We start from the raw sequence: 24,470 nt of genomic DNA on the forward strand, positions 1-24,470 counted from the left end.
CAAACCGATGCACACGTGCCACTACCACCATTGCTAGGAAAAATCAAAGGAGACCTAAGTCATTGTTGCACAACTCGTCACCCCAGATGCAGTAGATCCAACTCCACCTCATCCCCTTGCGGTAGAACGAGAAGTCAGAGGGGCTGACATGTGAGCCCGTGGGTGGTGGGGCCCACGTGTCAACGACTCACGTCCCTCTGACTTAAGTCAGAGGAACCGCGTCCCAGCTGTACCATGGTTGCAGTCACAGCATGCCCTCAAGCAAGTGTCGATCGACACATAACTTTGCCAACCAGCTCCCATCAAGCAAAGCCATTTGTTCCCTTCGGAGAGCTCTACAGGACTAGAAAGGACTAGGGCCAGTCTTAATAGGGGAGGAGTTTCTAAGGGAACAAAGGTAATGTCAATAAGGAAATACGTAAACGTCCAACCAGCCAATTACATGAGCCAACATCTCCAACCTAACACAAAACTGGTCAGATTCCATCGTAGCTTCATCCACAAACTCCAACTATCAACATTATCGGTGCCACCATGGTCCGCTAGTCAATGTGCTCTGTCAGCGCCCACCAGATCTAGCCATAGGAGGCCAAATCGACACCACTGACACACCCCTCAACTTGCCGCCTCTCCACCCTAGGAGCCTCTAGTTTCCACTAGCTCTGGAGGGGGTATCTCCTCCTTCTCGGCCAATGCGCTGCCACCATGGCCAAGCACCTTCTCAAGGTAGCACCGTGGCTAGCCACCTTGCATCGCTGCCTCGACTAGCCACTTTTCGCAACCACTGCAACCAAGGCTCACTTCTCCTCTCGTAGCCATGACGGCTTGCTGCCATTGAGGCCCACCTCTTCTCGCGCATCGTGTCTACTCCACCTTGCGCAGACATGATCATCTTTTAGGATGTACTAAGCACATAGTTTTCAACTTTTCATAAACCTATGGGTTACACACTTACTAGTAGGATGATAAAACGATTGTAGAAGCCACCTTAGGTTGCATTGGCATTGTAGATCGACTTTTAGTGGTAGAAGTGGGCATTGTGCAATGGCAAGGCATGGATTAGAACAAGTGGATAACAGAGTTGTTGATTGTTGTGTGTGTGATGGCAACTTTGGAACCATCGCCCTTCTTGGTCAACAATCCGATTCACTACACAAGAGTGGAATGAGGTGGAGGTCGCCCTTTGATCTGTCTGCAGCCCTAGACTTAGGATCAATAGGTTTTTAGGGTTTTACGGTGACAACGAGGTGAACGTGAGAGCAAGAGAGAGGGTCATCATCCTCTTTCTTATAGTGTAAGGGACTTAAGGGTGATTTCATTGGACTTAATCATGTTTGACCCAATCAACACGTGTGGTACAGGAACGCATGTCTGAGCCCAAAGACTCACACATCTTGTTAGCAAGAGCATGGGCTTATGGTGAGTCTTGTCGTGCCTTCTTTTGGCTCAGTGCCAAGAGATCAATTCCAACATTCTTCTTTAGGGATACATGTAGGCTACAATAACATAAAATAAAACTTTCTACCACGAAATATGGATTGTTAACACATGAGGTGTTATGCAGCAGAAGAAGGCACTAAAAACCTGAAGGAATGTCAGCAATTTGATACGCATCGACATACAGGAAGTAGTCAATCATTATAGCACGTTCATATCCTCCACATGTATACACCTTAGTGTGCAACTGTGTCGATTAGCACTGCAATCTAGTAGTGCATCTACTAGTATTCACACATCTAGGGAAGGAACACCATGCGCGGATGTGCTAGCGTCCGACTGCAGCTAGGGTTTGGCTCGGGAGGATGACGACTAGGGTTTTCTCACGCGCAAAACTTCCCCCAATCCCTTCAACGCCCCTAAGATTTTTCTGATTAGGGATGGCAATTCGGGTACGGGTACTGGGTACCCACCGGGTACCCGACCTGACAGGGAAGGGTACGGGTACGGGTGTAATTTTTTACCCGCAGGTAGTACCGATACCAGACCCGAATGGACGTGGGTATGGGTACGGGTATTTTTCCCACCCGCGGGTAACCCGTCGGGTACCCGAACGTAGCTCACATATTGAATTTTGTCTAAAAACTTATTCATGTAATAATATTTGTGATGTACTCTTTTTTAGCTAAAAACTTTGATATGACATATGTATTATGAGAAATATGTTGTATTTGCTGAACTTTTTATGTGTGATGTAATATTATATTATAAGCAGTATATTTAGTTTGTTGTATATGTTGGAATGGCTATTTTGATGTGCTTTTGACATGTGAAATGGTAGACTTGACGGGTACCCGATACCCGCCCGGTACCCGACGGGTACGGGTATCAAATTTTACCCGTGGATACGGGTACGGGTAGAAAATTTTACCCATAGCCTTTAAATTGGCGGGCGGGTAATTGCTCTAACCGTACCAAACCCGACCCGTTGCCATCCCTATTTCTGATCTCTTGTATACCTCCGAGTTTTTACTTGGATCCCTTATGCTCGTTCCGTTAATTGACCATTAGTTTGACCGTTAATTATTATAGAGATGACTTTAATTTTCTCGGTATATTGTTGTAGGCTAGAAATATTTGATGTGTAAATTATCTGGGTTATGAATAACAATAAGAGATAAATTACTAATATTTTTTAAAAATAAAACATAACTTCAGTAACAATTAAAATATTTATTGTAAACAAATTAAGCTCCACATCAAATTTGAAAATTACTTTTCACCGAATATGCAGTGAAAAAAGATTCATTGTAAAAAAACAAAGGGAATGGAATTATTTCATCACAAACTAAAAAACATATTTAAAATTAATGTGTGGATTTACGCATAATTACTTTAAATTTTTATTTTAAAAATAAGTTTTATTTTTTAAGTTTAGCATTAACTGATTACGTCCCTTTAATTTTTAGTATAAGTTAATTTTTTCATATGAAAATTTATCGAGTAGGTAGCACATAGGTGTAAGAGGGGTAATATAGTTATTTTAAAAATATTTAAGGGCCCTTTGAATCGTAGGAATCGAAAAACAGAGAAATAGAAAAAACATAGCATTTTGACAGGAATGCAAGTGTAAAACAGAGAATTACAAAACACAGGAAAAACGTGCGAATGACCGTTTGATTGGACCACAGTAAAACACAGCAATTTGAGGAGAGATAAAGACTCATAGGATTTTTTCTAAGAGGTTCTATCTCTTGTTATAATTTCTCCAAAAATTTGCATAGGAAGAGGCAATCCATAGAAATTTCATAGGATTTTATAGGGTTCATTCCTTTGATTCAAAGGGTTTTGCAGGAAAAATTCCTATAGGAAGAAAATCCTCTAAAAATCCTATAAGTTTCCTTTAAATCAAAGAGAACCTTAACGGTCAACTAGTGGTTGACTAACGGAAATGATACAGAGAAGATCAAAATAAAAACTCAAAGGATATATAAAGGATGAGGTAAAATTAAGGGATATAAAGGGGATTGAGTAAATTTTTACGGGCGTGTAAGGAATTTTTTCTAAAAAGATTCATGGCAGCGGAATGCAGCACGTCCAGACAGTATTGTTTATTTTCGGGCGCAGCGAGCAGGTGGGAGATAACAGATGTGAAGATTGAAATAAGAGCAAGCGAGGCGAGCAAGAAACAGCTTGCTCCTGCTGGTTCAGAAGTCCACGCCCTCCCGTCGCCGCGGCGGCGAACTCCAGTCTCCAGGAGTCCGGATCCCGAGAGGGGCCGCCGCAGCCTGTCGAGATGGAGATCGCGGTGGGCGCCCTGTCCGGCATGGTGGACGCGCTGCCGGCCAAGCTCGGCGACCTGCTGCAGCAGGAGTTCGCGCTGCTCTCGGGCGTTCGCGGCGACGTCGGCTTCCTCCAGTCCGAGCTCGGCACCATGAACGCCGCCCTCCTCCGCTGCGAGTCCCTCGAGAGCCCCGACGCCCAGACCCGGGCCTGGGTCGCCCAGGTCCGCGACCTCGCCTACGACATCGAGGACTGGATCGACCTCTTCGCCCACCGCGTCGACGGCGGCGCCGCCCCCGCCCACGCCACCGCGGCGGCCACCTCCACCTCCTCCTCTGGGCTCCTCTCGTGGGTGCGCTGCTGCGTCAACAAGGTCGCGACGCTCCCCGCGCGCCACGTCATCGCCAACGAGCTGCAGGACCTCAAGACCCGGGTCGTTGCGCTGAGCGAGCAGCGGAAGCGCTACAGGTTCGATCCGCCGGCGGGTCACGCCGGCGGCCGGAGCGGCCCAGCTGGCGTTGACCCCAGGCTAATTGCTCTCTATCCTGACCCCGGTTCCCTCTTCGGCCTGGACGCGCCAGTGGAGAAGGTGTCCAATATGGTGGTTGACGGCGGCACGACTGGGCTCAGGGTAGTCTCCATCTCCGGGATGCCCGGCTCCGGCAAGACGACACTTGCCACGGCGGTGCACCGCCGTCTCAAGGAGCAGAACTGCTTCGACTGCAGCGCTTTCGTCTCCGTCGGTCAGAAGCCTGACATTGCAGGTAAGACACTGAAGGGCATACTCTCGCATATGGGCGATCTTTACGGAGGAGGTGAAGACGTTGGCCGATTGATTGCGATGCTGAGACAAAATTTGAATGATAAGAGGTAGGCCTAATGAATGAATTGAATTTTTAGCATCTTTGCAATCTTTAGGCCAGTCTTAATGCATAGTTTATGACATAGTTAACAAAACTGTAAATTAGGTAACCGAGCCAGATAAGTTTTATGGAGATGAAACTTTACTCTCGTCTTATGAAACTCTCTTATTTAATTACCATGTAAACTCAGCAATTTGCAATTTTGCTGATGTGACATCCTATTTAATATGTATGGCACCCCCGTAAAACATGCATTAAGACTGGCCTTATGGAGCGAGCTATTTCAGAGTTCAGGATCATGTTATGATGATTTGTTAATCTGCTACATTTTTGCGCCCTGTTTTATTTTCCCAAACAGGTACCTTATCGTCATTGATGATTTATGGAGTAGAACAGATTGGTCAACGCTCAAGTGTTGTTTCCCAGATGACAATCTTGGCAGCAGGATAATGGTCACAACCAGAAATGATGTGCTGGCAAAGGAATGCTCTTCCAGTATGGGTGAATGTGTTTACAAGATTTGTCCCCTTGGTGACGAGGATGCCAAAAAATTATTTTACATCAAAGCTTTCGGCAAAGGGAATGAATGCCCTACACATTTGAAGGATATCTCTGCTCAAATCATGGAACGGTGTGGTGGCTTGCCGCTTGCTATATCTAGCATAGCTGGCGCTCTAGCACATCGGTATTCAAAAGATGAATGGGAGAGGTATGAATCAAACTTGCTACCTTCACATTCAGATGGATTGAACTTGAAGCAAATACTTAATCTAAGTTACAGTGATCTACCTTCACATCTCAAGACATGTATGTTATACCTAAGCATATTTCCAAATAATTATGAGATTGACGTTGAGCGCTTAGTGAGGAGATGGATTGCTGAGGGGTTTATCGCTGATGAACGTCATGCAAGCAAAGAGGAGACAGCAAGAAGCTACCTTGGTGATCTCATTAGCAGAAACCTGATTCAGACATTGCATCTTAGACATGATGGCACCCCGAGCTGCTGCACACTTCACCCAGTAATGCATGATTTCATTGTGGTCAAGTCCATGGAAGAGAACTTTGTCACTCTAGTATATGCTAAGCAAGAGGCTCCCCACAATTCCACAGTCCGGCGGCTTTCTCTTCAGAACAGTGTCAAACAGGACCAGGCTGTTGCACGAACTGATACAATCAAGCATGCTCGCTCAGTGACTGTCTTCGGTCATGCTGGTGGGGTGCCTCGCCTGAATGATATGAGTGTGTTACGTGTTCTGGACCTGGAAGGCTGCAATGGTTCAGTATGCCTCGATGGCCTCTGCAAATTGATACTTTTGAGGTACCTGAGCATCAGGGGAACTGATGTCAGTGAGCTCCCAGCACAAATTGGGGAGCTTAGGTGCCTGGAGACACTGGATGTGAGATCTACGAAGGTCAAAGAGCTGCCTGCCAGCATTGTCAGGTTGGAAAGGCTAATGCATTTGCTTGTTGGAAAGGCTAAGTTGCCCGGCGAGATCAGGAAGATGCAAGGCCTTCTAACATTGTCGTGCACTGATGTCTGGAAGAACACAGCAAGTGTCTTGCCAGAACTTGCTGATCTTGCCAACTTGAGGGAACTGGAATTGTTTTGTGATGCCACTGAAATCTCTGGTAATAAGGAAAGAGCCTCTTTCTCTAGCGATGGATTTAAAAGTCTTAAGCATCTCAGCATCCACGGCAGGTTGCCATCAGTGGCCTTTGCTAACAGATCCTTGCAAGAGGTTGAAGTGCTTGAGCTGAAGTTCGAGAAAGACATTTCAGATGGGTCACGGTCAGGTGGTGTGTCTGGTGTAGAGCATTTGCCAAGCCTGAAGTACATATTCATTGAGTTTTCGCAGAAGGATGCTGGCGCTGCTGCAACGATCGCGTCCGTGAGGAACGCTGCCGAGATGCTCCACCCTAATCATCCACTCGTCTCTTTCAAAGTTGGAGCGGCCAACTGATACACTCGATTTTTGAGTAAATGCCATTCTTTTTCACTTATGTACTATAGAAAAAATATATATATCTTTGTTTCTTCCGTTTTACATATGGAAAACAAATTGTGGAAATATACATGTACTGGGAAGGGGCACGCAGCACCGGCGCCGTGGCGCTGCAGCAATGGCCAACGGCGTCAGCGGAACACACGGCGGTGCCGCTACCCCCACCACACGGCACCAACGCAGTGTGGCGTCACCTCTTCGTGGTATATGCATATTTCTGCAATTTATCTTCCCATAATATGTATATTTATGTAAAGTTGAAGACAAAATTATATTTAAAAAATTCTATGTATGACCTTATTGACCTTGTATCTTCGTGGTTGTTTGGGTTGAACTTAGTCTTCTTAGCACGTGTCCCACTAGGCGTGCTAAAAATGTATTAACATTAAAATATGAACGATGACATGTCACACACGTAGACCTAGGAGTCATTTCTCAGAACGCTATAGTGCAGAACCTAAATTTTTAGAAACCAGGCGTGCTAATCAGTTTGATACTATAACTGACAAGATATGAAAAAAAATTGTTAAACCCAAAGATTCTATCGGTCGGATAGCTTTAGGACCCAAGTCGATACGTTAAACAATCCTCATGACATCATGTGGCCTTATCGGCTAACACTAAATATTTCAGCCGATTCATTTATCTTAAAAGATTGGACCTAACCAAGACAATTTTAAGAATAACCAACCGATCAGACCAATTTAGTTCTATCGTATATGCAGTCAGCAGCTGATGGGACATTGAACGTGTAAACCAAAGTAAAACTGGATTGCTAGACTAATTACCAGCATAAAACAATAATAAACACCCGCATACATATTCATGTTAAATCTAAAAGATCGAACTAAACCAAACCAGTTCAGCTTTAAACATAACTATGCATGAAATCAATGTAATATTGTGATGTGTAGGAAATTAACTATCAAACCAACGTAATACATCGACTCAACCATTAAATCTAGTAGATCGGACAAGCTTCTATAGGCGGATCGGACCGAACTTACATAGACTGGACCAAACAGAGACAATATGCAGTCTGATTCAATACAACTATAGAAAGCATGAAGATCTATAAACTTAGCAAATAAACCGATGAATTACTTAAGACAATGTTGGCTAGAACTCCGGCAATAAGATCTCATGAGTACTTGATCCGATCTGCTAATACGAACCTAGCCGACTACATTGATCGGACTAAACTGAGACAGAATCAAGTCGACCAAACCCACATGTCAGAATGAGTTCGTCACGGAAGATCACATGTGTTGTAGTGATCGGCTGGCTCAACATAAGCAACCAAGGAACAACTTAGTTCAGATATATGAAGGTTTGCACATGGAGCAAATTCAAATTACTATTGACATACTTGTCAAGATAGAGTTCAAATAAGTATAAAACCAATTAAAAATTAAAGCATGGAGTTGTAACATAAAGGCAGAATCGGACTCTTGTTCTAAGCTCTCTAGAGGGGCACCACCAGTTCTAAGTGCATGGGACCCACCAGTTCTAAGGACATGTCCATCAGTCTAGGCACATGTCTATTTGACATATACAGACAATTAAATAGACAAGTTTTAAAATAAATTATCTATTTTGTTGTTTGTAATATATTTAATACATCATTTTTTATATTTTCTATTTCTTGCATGCACACCAAGATCATTGCATGAAATTTTTCTGTAAAACAGGTTACACATAGCCTAGGAGCACGTACGCAAGCAATAGACGATCGAATAAATGGCGACCAAGTTTTTTTTGTTGAGTTAAAAATATCACGTGGGATAATTAATCTGACATACATGCAGACTAGGGTTGTATCACCGATTTATATGCCCCTGTTGCATGGCAACAGTAGAATAGGCAAGTAATGACTAATCAGCGGTTAAGCCGGTTGATGATCACAAATACCCTGTAGTTACAATGGGTGAGGCGGGAGAAACGTCTTCTATAACCAGTGCCATATGGATCGGGCTAAATGGACCTCGGCAGAGGTAGGCGCCCGGCCGGGCATGCAGATGCAGTTAGTCCGAGCACGCAATATATGCAGGCGTGTGTGCGTGGGAGCACAGTACGTGCCCAATCGAAGTTTTTCATCGTGTCGCTCGCTAGCAGACGACGAATTAACCGCGACGATCGATGGATGTACCGTGCATCGATCATTGATTGGCCGGCCAAAGCGATCGCCGTCGCCACATGTTTTTAATGTTGGTGCGCCGAGTGAGGATCTCATCTCAGGCAAAAGACGATCAATGGACTGCACTACTACTGTACGTAGACTACACTCCCCGTACCACAAATGAATACAGGTCACATGGGAATTGCTTGGCCTACGTCCGGGCCGGTTATTTTTATTTGACTTCGTTGTTTTCTAGATTTATTTACCTGTTTATATTTTTTAAGAATTTTATACAAATATATATAAATCAAATCACAATAAAATATTTTATAATTTTTTAAATTTTTTAACAAAAAATAATTAAACATAGATAAAAATTAACTGCGTCAGATAAGCAAAACTAGCTGATAGCCTACAGGGCAAGTCACCGACGTTCGCACGCAGGAGAGGTCGATCGATCGAGCGCCTGTGAGCCGTGTCGGAATGGCCGGCTGATTGAGCGCACCAATCTAGTAAGTAGCTTTCGATCGCTATTAACCTCTAACCCACCTTTTGACAAAGAGACGACAGATATATGTACATGGACACCAACTAAAACGGCCTATCATCCACACGTGTCGTCAGCGCTCTGTCTTCCCGTTGAACGCCGCTTGACCAGCCACCCAGGCGGCATATATGCGTTGACACGCCTACGACCGTCCTGTGACTTACTGCCTTCGTTTTATATTAGAAGATTTTTTATCCTTACTTGAATTTATATATATGTCTAAATTCATTAGCATCTATATAAATCCTAATTGCAAAACATAGGGAGTAGCTTATACCCGTTTTTTCTTTGGAACTTAACGGTTAAATGTCGCACTTTATAAGAAACTTTATTTATATAAAAGTTCTCGTAAAAATCAAATAATTTTTTTATGTTTTTAAGTATCTTTGGACGTGGATATTAAGATCTTCTTTAGAGAGCTTACGATTCTGAGAAGCAGCCATAAAATCTAGAAAAACTAGGTTTTCCATCTTTATAACTCGAGATTCTCATAAGCTAAGAGTTATTTAAGAGAACTTATGGCTTCTAGAGATTCTATGAGAAATTATGGCTAACAGATCGCAAGACAATACGCGAACATGATAGAGAAAGGTAGTGATAGGTTTGAAATAGAATATATGTGAAAAAATAAATGATTAATAAGATTGACATAAGATGATTGAGGAAAAATAAGTACATTTTAACGTAAATAGCATGTTGTACAAATTTTTATCTTTCACTATATTCTATATTGTAAGACATTTTTACTACGAGATTTATCTATATATATCATAAAACGGAGATAGCACACACGTGCGTACATAGAGACTTATACAAGTAGAGTATACATGAACCTGCAGCAGGCTGAAACTTAACTACTCATGCATGTCTACGTGTCGTGGATCACTCTCGTACTAAAGTTTCAAGCTATAGTCTGCATCTGTCATGCGCCTCCGGTTGGAACTGGAACATGCAAAGTACGACGGGCAACAATTAATTGGTAACTAACACTACTTAAAGATAATCTCTGAAAACGACCACTCTCTAAAGTCCAGAGACGGACTGTTCGATTTGTAATGTGCTTAGTGGTGATGCGAGGATACGGCCCGGATACGAAAACATATTACCGCACATAGACCAACAAGAGCATCGGCATCGCTAGGAAAAAAACGATACTTCCTCTACCTAATCTAAAACTTTCTAAATTCATATAGATACCAATGAATCTAGACATATATATAAATTATATATAATTACTGAATTTAGGTATAGTCAAAAAATCTTACAATATAAATGAAGGTAGGTAGTAGTATTTGTCAAAGATACTTAAGAGAATCTCTTTCCGTTGCCTTCCGGGATGACACCAGAGAAGAGGACCATAACCGACACCGGATGTTTTCACGAGCCAAAAGTCAAAATAAAATATGATCTTTGTATTCTAGTATATGATATTTTGAATTTTAGACTTGGTCTTTGACCATTAAATATTAACATTAAAAATATATATTGTGTTTAAATTACTTTTAGGAATAAAAAAGTCACAAAAATAAATAATGTTTCTAAAGAAATTAAATAAAGATGATGTTCAAACTTCATGTCCAGAAGTTAAGCCGTTGTACATTTAAATACGGCGAGAATATTTTGTTAAGTAGCTAGCTGGAGTAAAGCCATCTAATAATTTATAGATTAAATATGCAATTAATTAATAGTTTGTATTATTAAAAATATGTAGTCTGTCAAAATAGTATCACGATGATTCAACTACTCCTGTTGTTATACCACTAAATATAAAAAACACCTATATAATGTAAATTGCAATTTTCCTCAAAAAACAATGTAAATTGCATGAAAGATGATCTTATGAAGTGTTCAATGTACTATTGTATATGTGCTACCTTGATTAAAAACTAATTACGTATCTATATATACACATGTAAATATTAGATCAATGCCTGTTCAACGGTTCTGATTTATTGATAATATAGGAGCTTATAGGCAGAATGCAAATTTTAATGGGAGATAACTGCTTAGTACACTACTACCCAAATGATCTTTGTAGATAACCTCTGACTAAATTTCAAGCAGACCATGAGAGTGTGACCATCTGCGATAATGTGATTAATTACCACGAGTGGAGGACACAGCCTATCTGTGAATACTCGTTATCGCAGGCGAAGCAGTAAGACGATCACCTAAAAACATGATGGTATTTTCGTAATATAAGTGAAGGTGGTTAATAAAATTTGTTTTTTCTTTCACTAAAAATCTACAAAACTTCACTTATGTACTGACCACGCCTGCTAAAACGAGTCATTACTCATGGCTTGTTCCATAAGTCATGGTCTAAAAATATATCAAATAACCTTCATATTTTGATTTATATGTCTTAATAAATTTTTCATATCAAAATTTTATAGCATGCAAAAAAATTTTATTAGTTTGGAAGATTTTTAAGTATTTTTAAGATTTTAAAATGATACCTAAAACATTGATTATTTTATTAATATTATATAATCACTTTTAAAAATCTCAAAAAAATACTAAAAATATCCAGAAATTAAAAAAATGTGCTATAAGATATTGATATGGAGAATTTATTGAGTCATATAAATCGAATTTGAAGATGATCTGATATGTTTTTAAATCTGAACTTACAGATCAACCTATAAGTTAACCTATAAGTTAAGACTCACCGTAGCTAAAATATGTGTGTGAAGCTAGGCGGGGGTGCTCAGCTCACCTGGAAAATGAGTTTGGCGGTGTATAAGAGCAAATATCGTAGCAGTGGTAAAAATAGGATTCGATGTTCTAACTTTATTTTTCTTTCAAGTTTCAATGGTGAAAAGCAGCGAGCGTTATCAAGGCTTTTCCTCTTCTTTCTTTTTTCCCTTCTGAGAAGTTGTTGTCAAGCTTAGCAGCCATTTCCCAGAGTTGAACCTGATTGACCATACACCACGCGTCATTATCGAGCCGATCCTATATATATCCAGCTACGTACCATTACTCGATCACCTACACACACCACAACCATACATCATACAGGAAATAATATTCGGATAGATATATAAGATTATGGACAAGGCCGTGCCAACAGCACTGCCTGATCGGCCTCCCAACGGCGAGGGGCAGAGGAGGTCTCCCGACTTCCATCCGAGCCTTTGGGGTGATTTCTTTCTCAACTATGAGCCGCCGTCTAAATCACAGGTACGTACGTACACACGTATATATATATATAAGTGACAACACCTTCCCTCTGTTTTCATTTACTTATCAACGATGACTATTGCCTTTAATTTTAACTATTATTAGCAACGTTTAAACCATTAGTATATATAGACATATATACTAACATTTTAGAAAAGGCAAGCATCAAAATTATGGATAAATAAGTAACTATTGATAATTATTTAAAACCGAAGGTAGGTATACATACATACGTAAAAATTAAGATGGCACTATAAGGAATATGTAGTAAATTAAGTGACATCGTGCGGCATTACATGGTGGCTGAATGGTGGCTGATTCTACGTAAAAATCGTCAGAAGATAAAAAAATTGTGATACATCCTTCCTCCGTTCTATTTTAGAGGATCTATAAGTTTACACAGGGATACATACACGTGGGTGGACATGTGCCACAATTTCTTCTGGATTTGTCCCCTAAACATACCGATCCATGCATAAATTACTCCTATATATCCTTCTCCCATAGCTCACCCATGCTAGTTCGTGGAGTGGATATAAAGTGTTCCATGCAACCATTAGTATATGCAAAGTAGAAGGGCACATTAGGAATAATATCACCCGAAATCACACTAACACCTATACTTTGGAACACCAAAAAACACTTATAGGCCTCCAAAATGGGACAGAAGGGAATAGAGGAAATGAATGCAGTTAGATGTGTGAAGGGAAGGGAGAGTGATCGATTTGGGCTTTGGGCTGTGTGGTTAGTTTTTAAACTATAATTAGGTCGTGTTCTTAAGTTGGGGTTAGGAACCGACGCGAAAAAATAATAGTAGATTGACATATGATTAATTAATTATTAGCTATAAAAACTTAAAAAGTGGATTAATATGATTTTTAAATAACATTTATATAGATTTTTTTAGAAAAAAAGTATTGTTTAGTAACTCGGAAAATGTGCACGTGAAAAAACATGAAATCTCGGTAATAATCCTTACGGACAAACATGGCCTTAGTATGTGACTATAAGGGGATGGTTTTTGAATTGTTAGATATAGATCCAGAGGCTAAAAAGAGTGGTTGTGATTTAAGGGAACTTTACTAAGCTGAGTAATATGTCCCTAAATAATACTAATACTTTTACAGATAAATTGACTAACACTTCTCCTTTATGTACAGCACGCATGCATGAAATTAAGGGCTGAGATGTTGAGAGAAGAAGTTAGAACCATAATAAAGAGTTCAAAGGAAGTACCAAAAATATTGGACCTTATATTGGCAATACAACGGTTGGGACTGGATATCTACTACAAGAATGAGATTAATGACCTGTTGCACTTTGTTTATAGCTCTGATTACAACGACAAAGACCTGAATTTAGTTTCACTTCGCTTTTATCTTCTGCGGAAGAATGGCTACAATATATCATCCGGTAAGCCCTTATGTTGGAGTTGATTAATTAACAGCTTGTTTTTCTGATATGTATTGTTCCTCTGATAATGTGTATTAGTTGTTTGATTGTGGTCACACGTAGAGATTGTGTCCTTATATTGTGGTACTCCTTACCCTTCGTTTAGAAATCAAACGAACTCCACCCACACAAAAATATATAAAAGGAAACTATTTCCAAACTTTAGTAATGAACCAAACAGTAAAGCCATCATATAATCATTGCATGTTTCCTAGCTAGAACCATCTCAAAGCTACATCTATTTTTGATTAATCTATTGTAAAAATTATACTCCCTCCATTTCATAATGTAAGACTTTCTAGCTTTGCTTAAATTCATATGGATGCTAATAAATCTAAATATATATATAAATTATATACATTCATCAATTGATGAATTTAGGAAGACTAGAAAGTCTTATAATATAAAACGGAGGTAGTATATATATTACACTGAGTTATCACAAAATTACAGATTTAGTATAATCATGAAACTATAGGCTTTTAGAGCTTATTCCTAACATTAACGTTCTACTATAGTTAAAATCATAGTTTTGTGACAATTTCGGTTCTAAATCTCTAACTTTGTAAGGTCAATCTCAATGGAGGTTTCGTGAAGGTCTCATGCACATTAATTAGGTGACACATCAGCACAGAAGAGAATATTTGCATGAAACTATGAGGAGAGAGAGGGAATTCGTTTCAGGCCATCAAATATTTTGGCACTGTTACCAAGTCCTTGGTAACGCAGTGAAACTCACATTGAGCAGCTTGAAGCGTTTCGTGCAATCAAACACTCTCTCCATGCAATTAAACTTTTTGCAATAATTATATGTTTTATTTAGCTTTGGAAATGATATAATGAAACGTTGCACTATGAATAGTTGTTTCATGCATCGTTTCATCGAGTTAGCTATTTTAGAAACTGAGGATTGAGACTGGTCTAATAGTAGTGTCTTAAATGTGTGGTTATGTGATGAATTTATTACTAAATCAACAGTTTTCTAAAAGCAAATTTTACTTTGAGACATCTTTAACAACCAAATTTTCACAATGAGCTAACCCCTTTAGCTCATATTTTCGCTTAAACCGCACGTAATTACCAACTTTTGCACTTTGGATTGGGCGCAGCTGCCACGTTATATCTTGGTCCAAGGCATGTGAGCAGCAGCCGTTGGACTATGTCCCAAGGGAGGAGGGAAAATCGTCAGGTCCATGTGTGTATAAGACTAGTGTACGGATGAAGATAGGGACTAGCGTGGGCACGCAATATACAAGCATCACCCACAGGTCATCATGCTTCAGCATCTATATTTTGTTTATCCATAGAGAAAGGAGGAGGAGGAGGAGAAACACACAATACACAAAAGTGTGTGTGTATGTTGAATGGTTTTGGACAACAATTTCAGCTAGTAATGCATTTGATTACCTTCGAATCGTTGCAAGAATTAAGCAAGATGGAGTCAGATGCTTAAAGGGTCATCTTTGGCAATTCCTTTAAGAAAAGGTGAAAGACGTATTTATAAGCAAAAATAATTTATAAATAAATTTTCTATACGTGTTTTAGCGATCTAAAAGCAATAGATGAAAAATAAATTATGACAAAAAATTTAAAAATAAACTTAAAATTTATAGTAGAAATTTAATTTTTGGTATATAAGTATAAGCATGAGAAAAAAAATTGAAAAAAAGAGAAGCTAAGCAACTCGAGGCGGTTGGATGTGCACAGCTCTTGTTCCTCCTGTCGCAGGGACGGCTAGCAAATGAACCAGCTGCCATCGGCTCATCACTGAGTGGGCACATTATTTCTCGATTTTTACACACCTACTATTTAAACTTTTAGATTGAGTGTTTTATGTAGATATTTAGAGTAGTTTTTTGACTTTCTACTAATTAATTCTTATTGTTTATATCATTAATAGTTACCAAAAAATCAAATAATATTTTATCACCGATAGAACACTGCTCTAGTCCTCACACCCACACCATCTCTTTTAAGGTCCAACTAGCGATGGACAGAAAGCTCGTGGCTCGTTAGCTCGCTCGACTCGTGACAAGCTCGGCTCGGCTCGGCTTGTTTTATTTTTCTAACGAGCCGAGCTAGCATTTTAGCTCGTTAGAGATAACGAGCCAGCTCGAGCTGGCTTGTGACCTACTCGCGAGCCTAACGAGCTAGACCAAAGATACACGATTCGCCGGCATTCGTTGATTCCACCCCGAAAAGTATATGTTCAATACTTTATAGGTTCTCCATGTGATTTGTTGGTTCAAACTTTAATATTTAGATACAATTTCATATGATTTGCATGTTTGAACTGAAAATTTGCTTGTATAATTTATTAAAAAATTATTTAAGTTAACTTTTCATGCACAGCTCGCGAGCCTAACGAGCCAGCTCGAGCTTTGTAACGAGCCGAGCCGAGCTGGGTTTTTAGCTCGTTATCTTAACGAGCCAGACCGAGCCGAGCTGGCTCCTTATCCACTCCTAGGTCCAACTGCTACTATCCTGACTTGGGCCAAGTAGCCGATCGATCTTGGTCCAAAATACAACTAATGGTGATTATATGTGGTGCTACGCCTAAATATATGAGCTTTAGCCCCGGTCAATTGTGAAACTCTGGTTGCTAAAACTGGTGCAAGGTGAAAATTACTCTTTTTATATATGCTCCCTTAAACCTGTTGTTTTGCAATGGCTTGATGAAAGCATATGTAGTTTTATTACATTTGCACTACAAGAAAAACATTAGTTAATGCTATTGCAAAGCAAAACAATGCAGTTTATTTCATGTTAGACTAACAAAGCAAAAAAAGAAACTAATGTACGTAATATCCCCAGTTATATTTTGAAATGAACGATCAATATATTTACATATAATTAGCATGTTTAACCATTTATTTGGAAGTATATTGTAGCTTAGCATATGTCTAGAAAACACAATTTATCAACTATTTTCTTGTGCGTCATGTACGTATGTTTTGGAAATATTATTGCTCGATCAGTGTTCTTTACTACATGAACGTTGCAGGTGTTTTTCTATGTTTTAAAGATAACGAAGGGAATTTCGCTGTTGATGACACAAGAAGTCTGTTGAGCTTATATAATGCAGCAGCACTTAGGGTTCATGGAGAGAGAGTGCTGGATGAGGCTGCAACTTTCAGTATTAATCGCCTTAAGCGTGTGTTCGAACCATCAGGCTCAATGTTATCAATGGAAGTATTATTAGCCATTGAAGAACCAATATTCCGTAGGGCACGGATTGTAGAAATGAGAAACTATATTCCTATTTATGAAATTGATGCTACAAGAAATGAGACCATACTGGAGTTTGCAAAACTCAATTTCAACCTCCTTCAACTTCTTTATTGCGGGGAATTAAATAACATCACATTGTGAGTTTCTTCACATTCTTTTTTTTTTACAGTTTTAACTTTTGCCTGTACTTTATTACCTAGGGCTCTTTTAAGTAATATACCATAGAATTAGTGTTAATTTTATAGATTTGCATTGCAGGTGGTGGAAGGAGCTTAAATCCAAATCAAACTTGAGTTTTTCTAGAGATAGGATAGTGGAAATGTATTTTTGGATGAATGGAGCACTATATGAACCTCATTACTCTCACTCCCGGATTATACTTACAAGGGTCACAGCAATAATGACGATAATAGATGATATCTTTGACACATATGGTACAACAGGAGAGAGTATGCTACTTGCTGAAGCAATTAATAGGTCATTCTCGTACATCTCCACTGATTTTTAATTATTTTTATCTAATCAAAAATTAATTCATTGGTATTTTGCATCAATCATTCGTACAATTGTATCAATATAGATTTACATACATTAGCAAATAAAGATACTCCCTCTATATTTTAATATAATAGATGATACCGTTAACCTTTTGTCACATGTTTGACCATTCGTTTTATTTAAATTTTGTGCAAACATGCAAAAACAATTATGTTATAATTAGAATCCAATCATAACAAAATAAATAGTAATTATATATTTTTAATAAGGTGAATGGTCAAACGTATATCAAAAGGTTAACACGTTATCTATTAAAATACGGAGAGATTTATTATTTATGTGCATAGTCATTGCTCAGCTTCGAGCCCCGATGCCCACATAATGTGCCTGTATATGTTTAAAGGTAATAAAAAATGAATTCATTATTATTTGTGGGAGTACTAAATATTAACTTATGATTTGTATAAATCCATTACTTGTATTTGTAGAAACACTTATTAGAATAATTTACATATTTATTTATCATGAAAATTTTATCGAAAATGTTACAATTAATGCAGGTGGGATGAAAGTGCAATTGGACTACTCCCAGAGTACATTAAGGGGTTCTACGCATATTTATTGAATACATTTGATTCATTTGAGGAAGAGCTTGGACATGAGAAGAGATACCGTGTATCTTATCTAAAAGAACTGGCATGTACTCTACTTGCTTTTTACCAAACCACAAATCTGCCATAAGAAACTAATATGTATAATGCATCTTTGGGATAATCTTCATTATAGTACGTATTTTAACAACATTTAGAGTTGCTACCTTATTTCTATATATACACTAAGGCCGCGTTCAGCGGGAGGGGGGAGGTGCGCTAGTTATCTAGCATGAAAAACGTAGTAATAGATTAGTATATGATTAATTAATTATTAAAAAATATAAAATAGATTAATATGACTTTTTAAAAACAACTTTTCTATAGAAAATTTTCGTAAAAAATATACCGTTAACAGTTTGGAAAACGTGCGCGCGAAAAATGAGAGAATGTGGGTTACTTAGTTGGATTACCGAATGCGGCCGAAATATGAATTGGTGTGAAAATTCATTTATGAAGTAAAAATGGTTTTAAACTGGTGAAACTAAATGTAAATATAACACAAAAGTGGGTAGTCAGAATTAACTTTGTTGGGTGAACAGATATCATGTATACAACTACATACTCTGAGCTTCTTACCATTTGGAAAATAACAAAAGCAAACTAGTATTACTGTTTGAAGCAATAATTACTATTGTCTGTTCATCTCTTGCTTCATAAATGAGAATTCATCTTTCTTGTTATGCATGATTTTCATTAGTCGCAACATTTATCCCATTACTTTATATTATTTTATCCATGCATGTGGATTTTGAGCTTTTGTGCCAAATAATTTCCATATTTCTGTGTAAGAAGTTTCTCACATATGGGAAACTATCTAATAGCTTTACAATATCTAAATAAATATTATACCCCTGGGAATCCATAACTTTTTGCATTTATGTGTATATACTCAATAAATGCAGCTAAAACAGTTAGTTCAAGCCTACACCAAGGAGCTAAAATGGCGTGATGACAACTATATGCCAAAAACACTGGATGAACATTTTGAGGTTTCAATGAGAAGTAGTGGTGGCTTTACATTAGCAGGTGCTTCATTTGTCGGAATGGATGATATAGAAACCAAAGACATTCTTGAATGGCTTTTGAGTTACCCATCACTTTTCAAGTCATTTGATAGATTTGTGCGGCTCTCCAATGATATTGTATCAAATAAGGTCCTTCTCTATTGATCTTTACATGTTTGGACATTCTATTCCTTGTTGATTCGGATGCATTTTAACACCAACACAATACACAAACACAAAGTTAAGGTATTCGTGTGATGGTGAATATGTTCTAACTCTCCTAATATAGTTTTCCCTATCACATATACATGTTGCAGCGTGAGCAAACCGGAGATCACTATGCCTCTACAATTCAATGCTACATGAAGGAGCATGGAACAACAATTGATGACACCTGCCGAAAGTTAAAAGAACTCATCGAGGACTCTTGGAAGGACATGATAGAACATTGCACTAACCCAACTTATGAGCAACCATTGATCGTGCCTCAGACAGTAGTGAACTTCGCAAGAACAGTGACCACCATGTATAGGCATGGTGATGCATTCACTTCTTCACACACAATCAAGGAAATGATAGCATCACTCTATGTGGTGCCAATACAGGTGCAAGTTTTGCATTTTTAAAAAAAAGTAAAACCATGAAAAAGGTTCGATGGTAGCCAGAGAAAAAGAGGTATATGTATTTTACTTTAAAAATTAAAGAAGAACTTGGAGGCATGTCCAAGAAATGACAATAGGAGGAGGGGGGGCTGCACTGTGAAGCTTATAATTATAAAAGGGGTGTATATATATAACTTGTGATTACCCGAAGGGTATCTAAATTGTATTTTATTTGTGTAATACTAATGATTTTGTCAATTGTCACAACGCATATACACACAACTAGACATGCATATCATACTCACAAACTCATGAATATACCTCTTGACAACATATTTAAAGAGATGGACACTAACAACAACAATCACGGAAAACACTAAATCTACATTGCAATAACAGTGTTGGGGCAGGGATCACCTTGCCTCCTATTCGGCTAAAACTCGGATATAACCATAGTGTTGAGCATTAGCCTATGTGCAGGATGGAAAGGTATGGGGCATACAGAAAATAGACAATAAAGATAATCTTAGGTAGTTGTAATCACTTCCTGGAATGAAGGGCAAGCAAGAAGCCAAGATAAACATCATCACTGAAGGGTAAATACAAAGCTAAGATGAACATCATCACTGTAGGACAAGTAGGAAGCAAGGATGACTGAAGGGCAAGTATGAAGCCAAGATAAACTTTGCCACTACAAGGGCAAGTAGGAAAGCAACATGAACATTGCCACTACAAGGCAAGTAGGTAGGCAAGATGAGTTGTTGCTCATGGGTATGTTATGTTGTTGGTGCAGGTGTCGTCTTACCCTCTATTCGACCAAAACTTAGTTATGAGCACATAGGGAATATGCACCTTGCCATTATGCAAGTAGGCAAGCTAGTTGCACCTTGACATTAGGCAGTGTGACAAGTCGACAAGGTAGTTTCTATTAGGCAAGTGGATCTAGATGAACGCTATTTTTACGGTGCATGAAAGATGACAAGATGAACTACTTGAGTGAAAGTAGTTCCTCAAAGTATGAATTCAATCAAGAACATGGTGAATCATATCGGTCACACTACCAAGAAAGAACATTGTGTCAAGATGTCTGGGGACTAGTACTCAAGTGCAACTGCCAACTCATGATATGGTCCAAAATGTCATCCAAATTATATACCATTAGGTCCATGTGGTACTTTAGTCTTTCGAGGGGTAATCTTGTAACTTCCTTATGTAACATTTGGGATATAAAAGCCCTTCACAGAGATGACATGAAAAATTATAATATAGTGGTACTTAGACCGCGCGCGTTTGTTATCTCCCTCAAGTTAACTTATCTCTCTCTTTTTCGCGCGCACGCTTCCCAAACTGCTAAACGTGTATTTTTTACAAAAATTTTCTATAGAAAAGTTGTTTAAAAAATCATATTAATTTATTTTATATTTTTTAATAATTAATAATTAATTTATCATGTATTAATCTATTACTACGTTTTTCGTGCCGAGGATAAGTTAACCTACCCCTCCATCCGAACGCGGCCTTAAACATTCCAAACATCAAATCACATTCAATTAGAATAGACAGGGGAAGTTGTCTTCCGCTGCCTATTCTTATTCTTATTCACGACAAACAACGATCTTGACTCTATGAGCTCGTGGCCAGTAAAAAAAAACAAATACTATCCACAAGCTAATTACTTTGTCTAATAAATTATAGAGTTAATTAGATCTCTGCCATTATAAATTTGCCAGTTTAGAAAAATGTCATTGCTATTCGACTAATTGTAAGGATGCCATTGTAATTTCAAAACTATTCGAAATATGTCACTCCATACCCTTTCGGTGCATTTTTTTAAAAAAAATTAGACCATATTTCCCCTATGCTATTCATTACACCCTTTGTAAGTGCAAAGGTCAATTTGGTCAAAAAATGGCATATCTTAAATGGTTGTAAAATTATAATTGCATTCTTATAATTAATCGAATAGTAATGATATTTTTCTAAATTGGTATATTTGTAATTGCATGGATCTAACTAACCCTAAATTATATGTGCTAACCAGCTCCACATGTCTATTGTTTTTCTTTTCCTTCTTGCCAGGGACGTCTATTGTTTTTCGTAAAAGGAAATAAAGAAAAAGTTTATTTTTCTCTAGCATATAAGTCGGACAATTTAACGTATAAAGTAAAGAAGGTGTAAAAAAATAATGGAGGGAAAGCACGAGTGGGCTGGCGTTGAAGAGTAGGGTCGCTTTCGGCGGTTCCCGTTAGGTAACTTATCCCACTCGTTTTCTGCGGATACGTTTCTCAAACTGCTAAATGGTGTATTTTTTAAAAAAAAAATTTATAGAAAAGTTGTTTTAAAAATCATATTAATCTATTTTATATTTTCTAATAATTAATAATTAATTAATTATATACTAATCTATTACTATGTTTTCCATACTAGGATAAGTTAACTTATCCTCCCCACTTCGAACGCGGCCTAGGTGGTCTAAGTACTCCCTCCAGTTTAATAATACTGGTCATTTTGGATAATAACACTTTGTTTTTTAAATGTACCGTTTACTATGATTTTTTATTAACTAGTAACATACACATAGGTCCATATAACTACTAATGTACTGCATAAGCCCAAAAAGAAAAGAAATAGTTTTCTTAAAGAAAACACTTGATTTTTTTCCGACTTTTGAAGCAATGGTTTTTACGTGACATGGGTAGAGCGGTGGACGAACAACTCCACTTTTAAGTAATATACATAAATATATGAAAAATAAATAAAATTTACTTTTATTAAATACTTTTATGGCTCATTTATACATGTTGTTCTATTGTTTTTAAACTAATTATTTTAAAAATTATTTATAGTTAAAGGGTTAATTAGATGTATGCCATTATAAATTTCCTAGTTTTGAAATATGTCTTTACTATTCAACTAATTGTAAGGATGTTGTTACAATTTCAGAACTATTCGAAATATGCCACTCCATACCTTTTCGATGTATTTTTTACAAAAATTTGGACCATATTGCTCCTCTGTTATTCACCACGCTCTTGGTACGTGCAAAGGGCAATTTGGTCAAAAATAGCATATCTGAAATAGTTCTAAAATTATAGTGGCATCCTGTTAACACCAGATTTTGGCAAATAACAGTTATTGATTGAAACATAGCTAGAGACCGAATCGGATAGGAAAAGGTGAATCGGACCACCCGCCTACGAAAACCTTTTCCCTATATAAGCGCCCGCCCCCTGCCCTAGAATTTTCAAGTTCGAGCACCTTAAATTTTTGGCGCCGTGAGGCTGCCAAATTTTTTCACCGCCGCACGCCGTCCTCCGTCGTCACCCGCCTACGCCATCACCCTCTGGCCTCCGCCGCCGCACTTCGACGTCCGGCGGCCGTAGCCGAAACATCCACCGCGCCGCCGGCCTCCAACGTCGTCATCGCACCCCATGCGCCAGCCTCCACCGCCGCTCTTCCACCGCCTCTTCCACCGCCGCCTCTGCTAGCCGCTCGCACGGGCGCAAGCTCCGACGCCGCTCCATCCACCGGTCTCCACCGCCCCCTCGCAGCCCCAGTCGCTGGCCCGTCGATCGCCACCTCTGCCGGCCGCAAGCTCCGACGCCGCCCCATCCACCGGTCTCCACCTCCCCCTCGTAGCCCCAGCCACTGGCCTCCACCGCTGGCCCGTCGACCGCTGCCTTTGCCGGCCTCCATCGACCGCCGCCCGCTAGCCTATCGACCGGCGCCCTCGCACCGTCGCCTCTGCCCGGCCTCCACCGGCCCTCTACCATGCCGTCGTCCCTCCACCGCCACCGGCCCCTCGACCGCCGCCTCTGCCGGCCTCTCCAACGCGCGCACGAACGAAGACATGATCGGCCGGTCGTCGTCCACGAACATGTGTGCATGTGGGTGTTTGCTTTTTATATGTGTGTGCATGTGGGTGTGAATGGGAATGAGGGGTGGGTAATTTGTGAATGTGACTTTGAGGATATCGGTGATATGTGAATGAAATTGGGAGGGAATGTTCAATTTTTGCAGGATATGTGAATTTCATCAAAATTATCAAATAGGGAGAATATGTGAATTTTTGCAGGATATGGTCACCTTATTTATTTTTGAGCCAATTAGATTGTACTAATGTAGCAAATTAGTTTGTACTAATTTTTGTTTGTACTACCTCCGTTTCATAATATACAATGTTTGACTTTGTTGGTTGCAACATTTGATCATTTGTCATATTCAAAATTTAAGATATTTCTATTAGAGGCAAAAAAGTCAAACATCGTACATTATGAAACAAAGGGATTACTAATTTGTTTGTACTAATTTATATGTTAATTGTGAATGTGAATTTGGGAATGTGAGTGATACGACAATGAAATTAGGAGGCTATGTTCAAATTTTGCACGATATCTGAATTTGTCAAAAAAATTTATAACATGTGGAGTATATGGTCACCTTATTAGTTTTTTAGAAAATAAGTTTGTACTAATTTATCAGCTTAGTTTATACTTGTTTATTATAATTTAATATACAATTTATTACAGTTTAATATACGGCCGGTTTATTATAATTTAGTATATAGTTTTTTATGTTAGAAGTTTGAAAAG

The 24,470-nt window shown here is 38.8% G+C and overlaps 2 protein-coding genes across 2 annotated transcripts; both read left to right on the forward strand.

The window, feature by feature from the left end:
- Positions 1–3,600: 3,600 nt before the first annotated feature.
- On the forward strand, positions 3,601–6,924 carry LOC102710917 (disease resistance protein Pik-2-like). Its single transcript, XM_006644077.3, has 2 exons — positions 3,601–4,590; positions 4,942–6,924. Exons 1-2 carry the CDS (start codon positions 3,734–3,736, stop codon positions 6,545–6,547), a joined length of 2,463 nt encoding a protein of 820 aa, XP_006644140.1. The 5' UTR covers positions 3,601–3,733; the 3' UTR covers positions 6,548–6,924.
- Positions 6,925–12,306: 5,382 nt separating this feature from the next.
- Positions 12,307–20,412, forward strand: LOC102711489 (beta-sesquiphellandrene synthase-like). Its single transcript, XM_040519988.1, has 8 exons — positions 12,307–12,438; positions 13,599–13,851; positions 16,895–17,258; positions 17,380–17,607; positions 18,180–18,315; positions 19,175–19,426; positions 19,594–19,881; positions 20,359–20,412. Exons 1-8 carry the CDS (start codon positions 12,307–12,309, stop codon positions 20,410–20,412), a joined length of 1,707 nt encoding a protein of 568 aa, XP_040375922.1.
- Positions 20,413–24,470: the final 4,058 nt, after the last annotated feature.

Source organism: Oryza brachyantha, chromosome 1 (genome assembly GCF_000231095.2).
Source record: "Oryza brachyantha chromosome 1, ObraRS2, whole genome shotgun sequence".
In the NCBI taxonomy this organism is placed as follows: Eukaryota; Viridiplantae; Streptophyta; class Magnoliopsida; order Poales; family Poaceae; genus Oryza; species Oryza brachyantha.

Coding starts and splice junctions, on each gene's coding strand:
- LOC102710917 (XM_006644077.3), top strand. CDS start 3,734: ATGGAGATCGCGGTGGGCGCCCTGTCCGGCATGGTGGACGCGCTGCCG. Junction 4,591..4,941: donor CAAAATTTGAATGATAAGAG/GTAGGCCTAATG, acceptor TTTCCCAAACAG/GTACCTTATCGTCATTGATG.
- LOC102711489 (XM_040519988.1), top strand. CDS start 12,307: ATGGACAAGGCCGTGCCAACAGCACTGCCTGATCGGCCTCCCAACGGC. Junction 17,259..17,379: donor GAATTAAATAACATCACATT/GTGAGTTTCTTC, acceptor TTTGCATTGCAG/GTGGTGGAAGGAGCTTAAAT. Junction 18,316..19,174: donor TATCTTATCTAAAAGAACTG/GCATGTACTCTA, acceptor CAATAAATGCAG/CTAAAACAGTTAGTTCAAGC.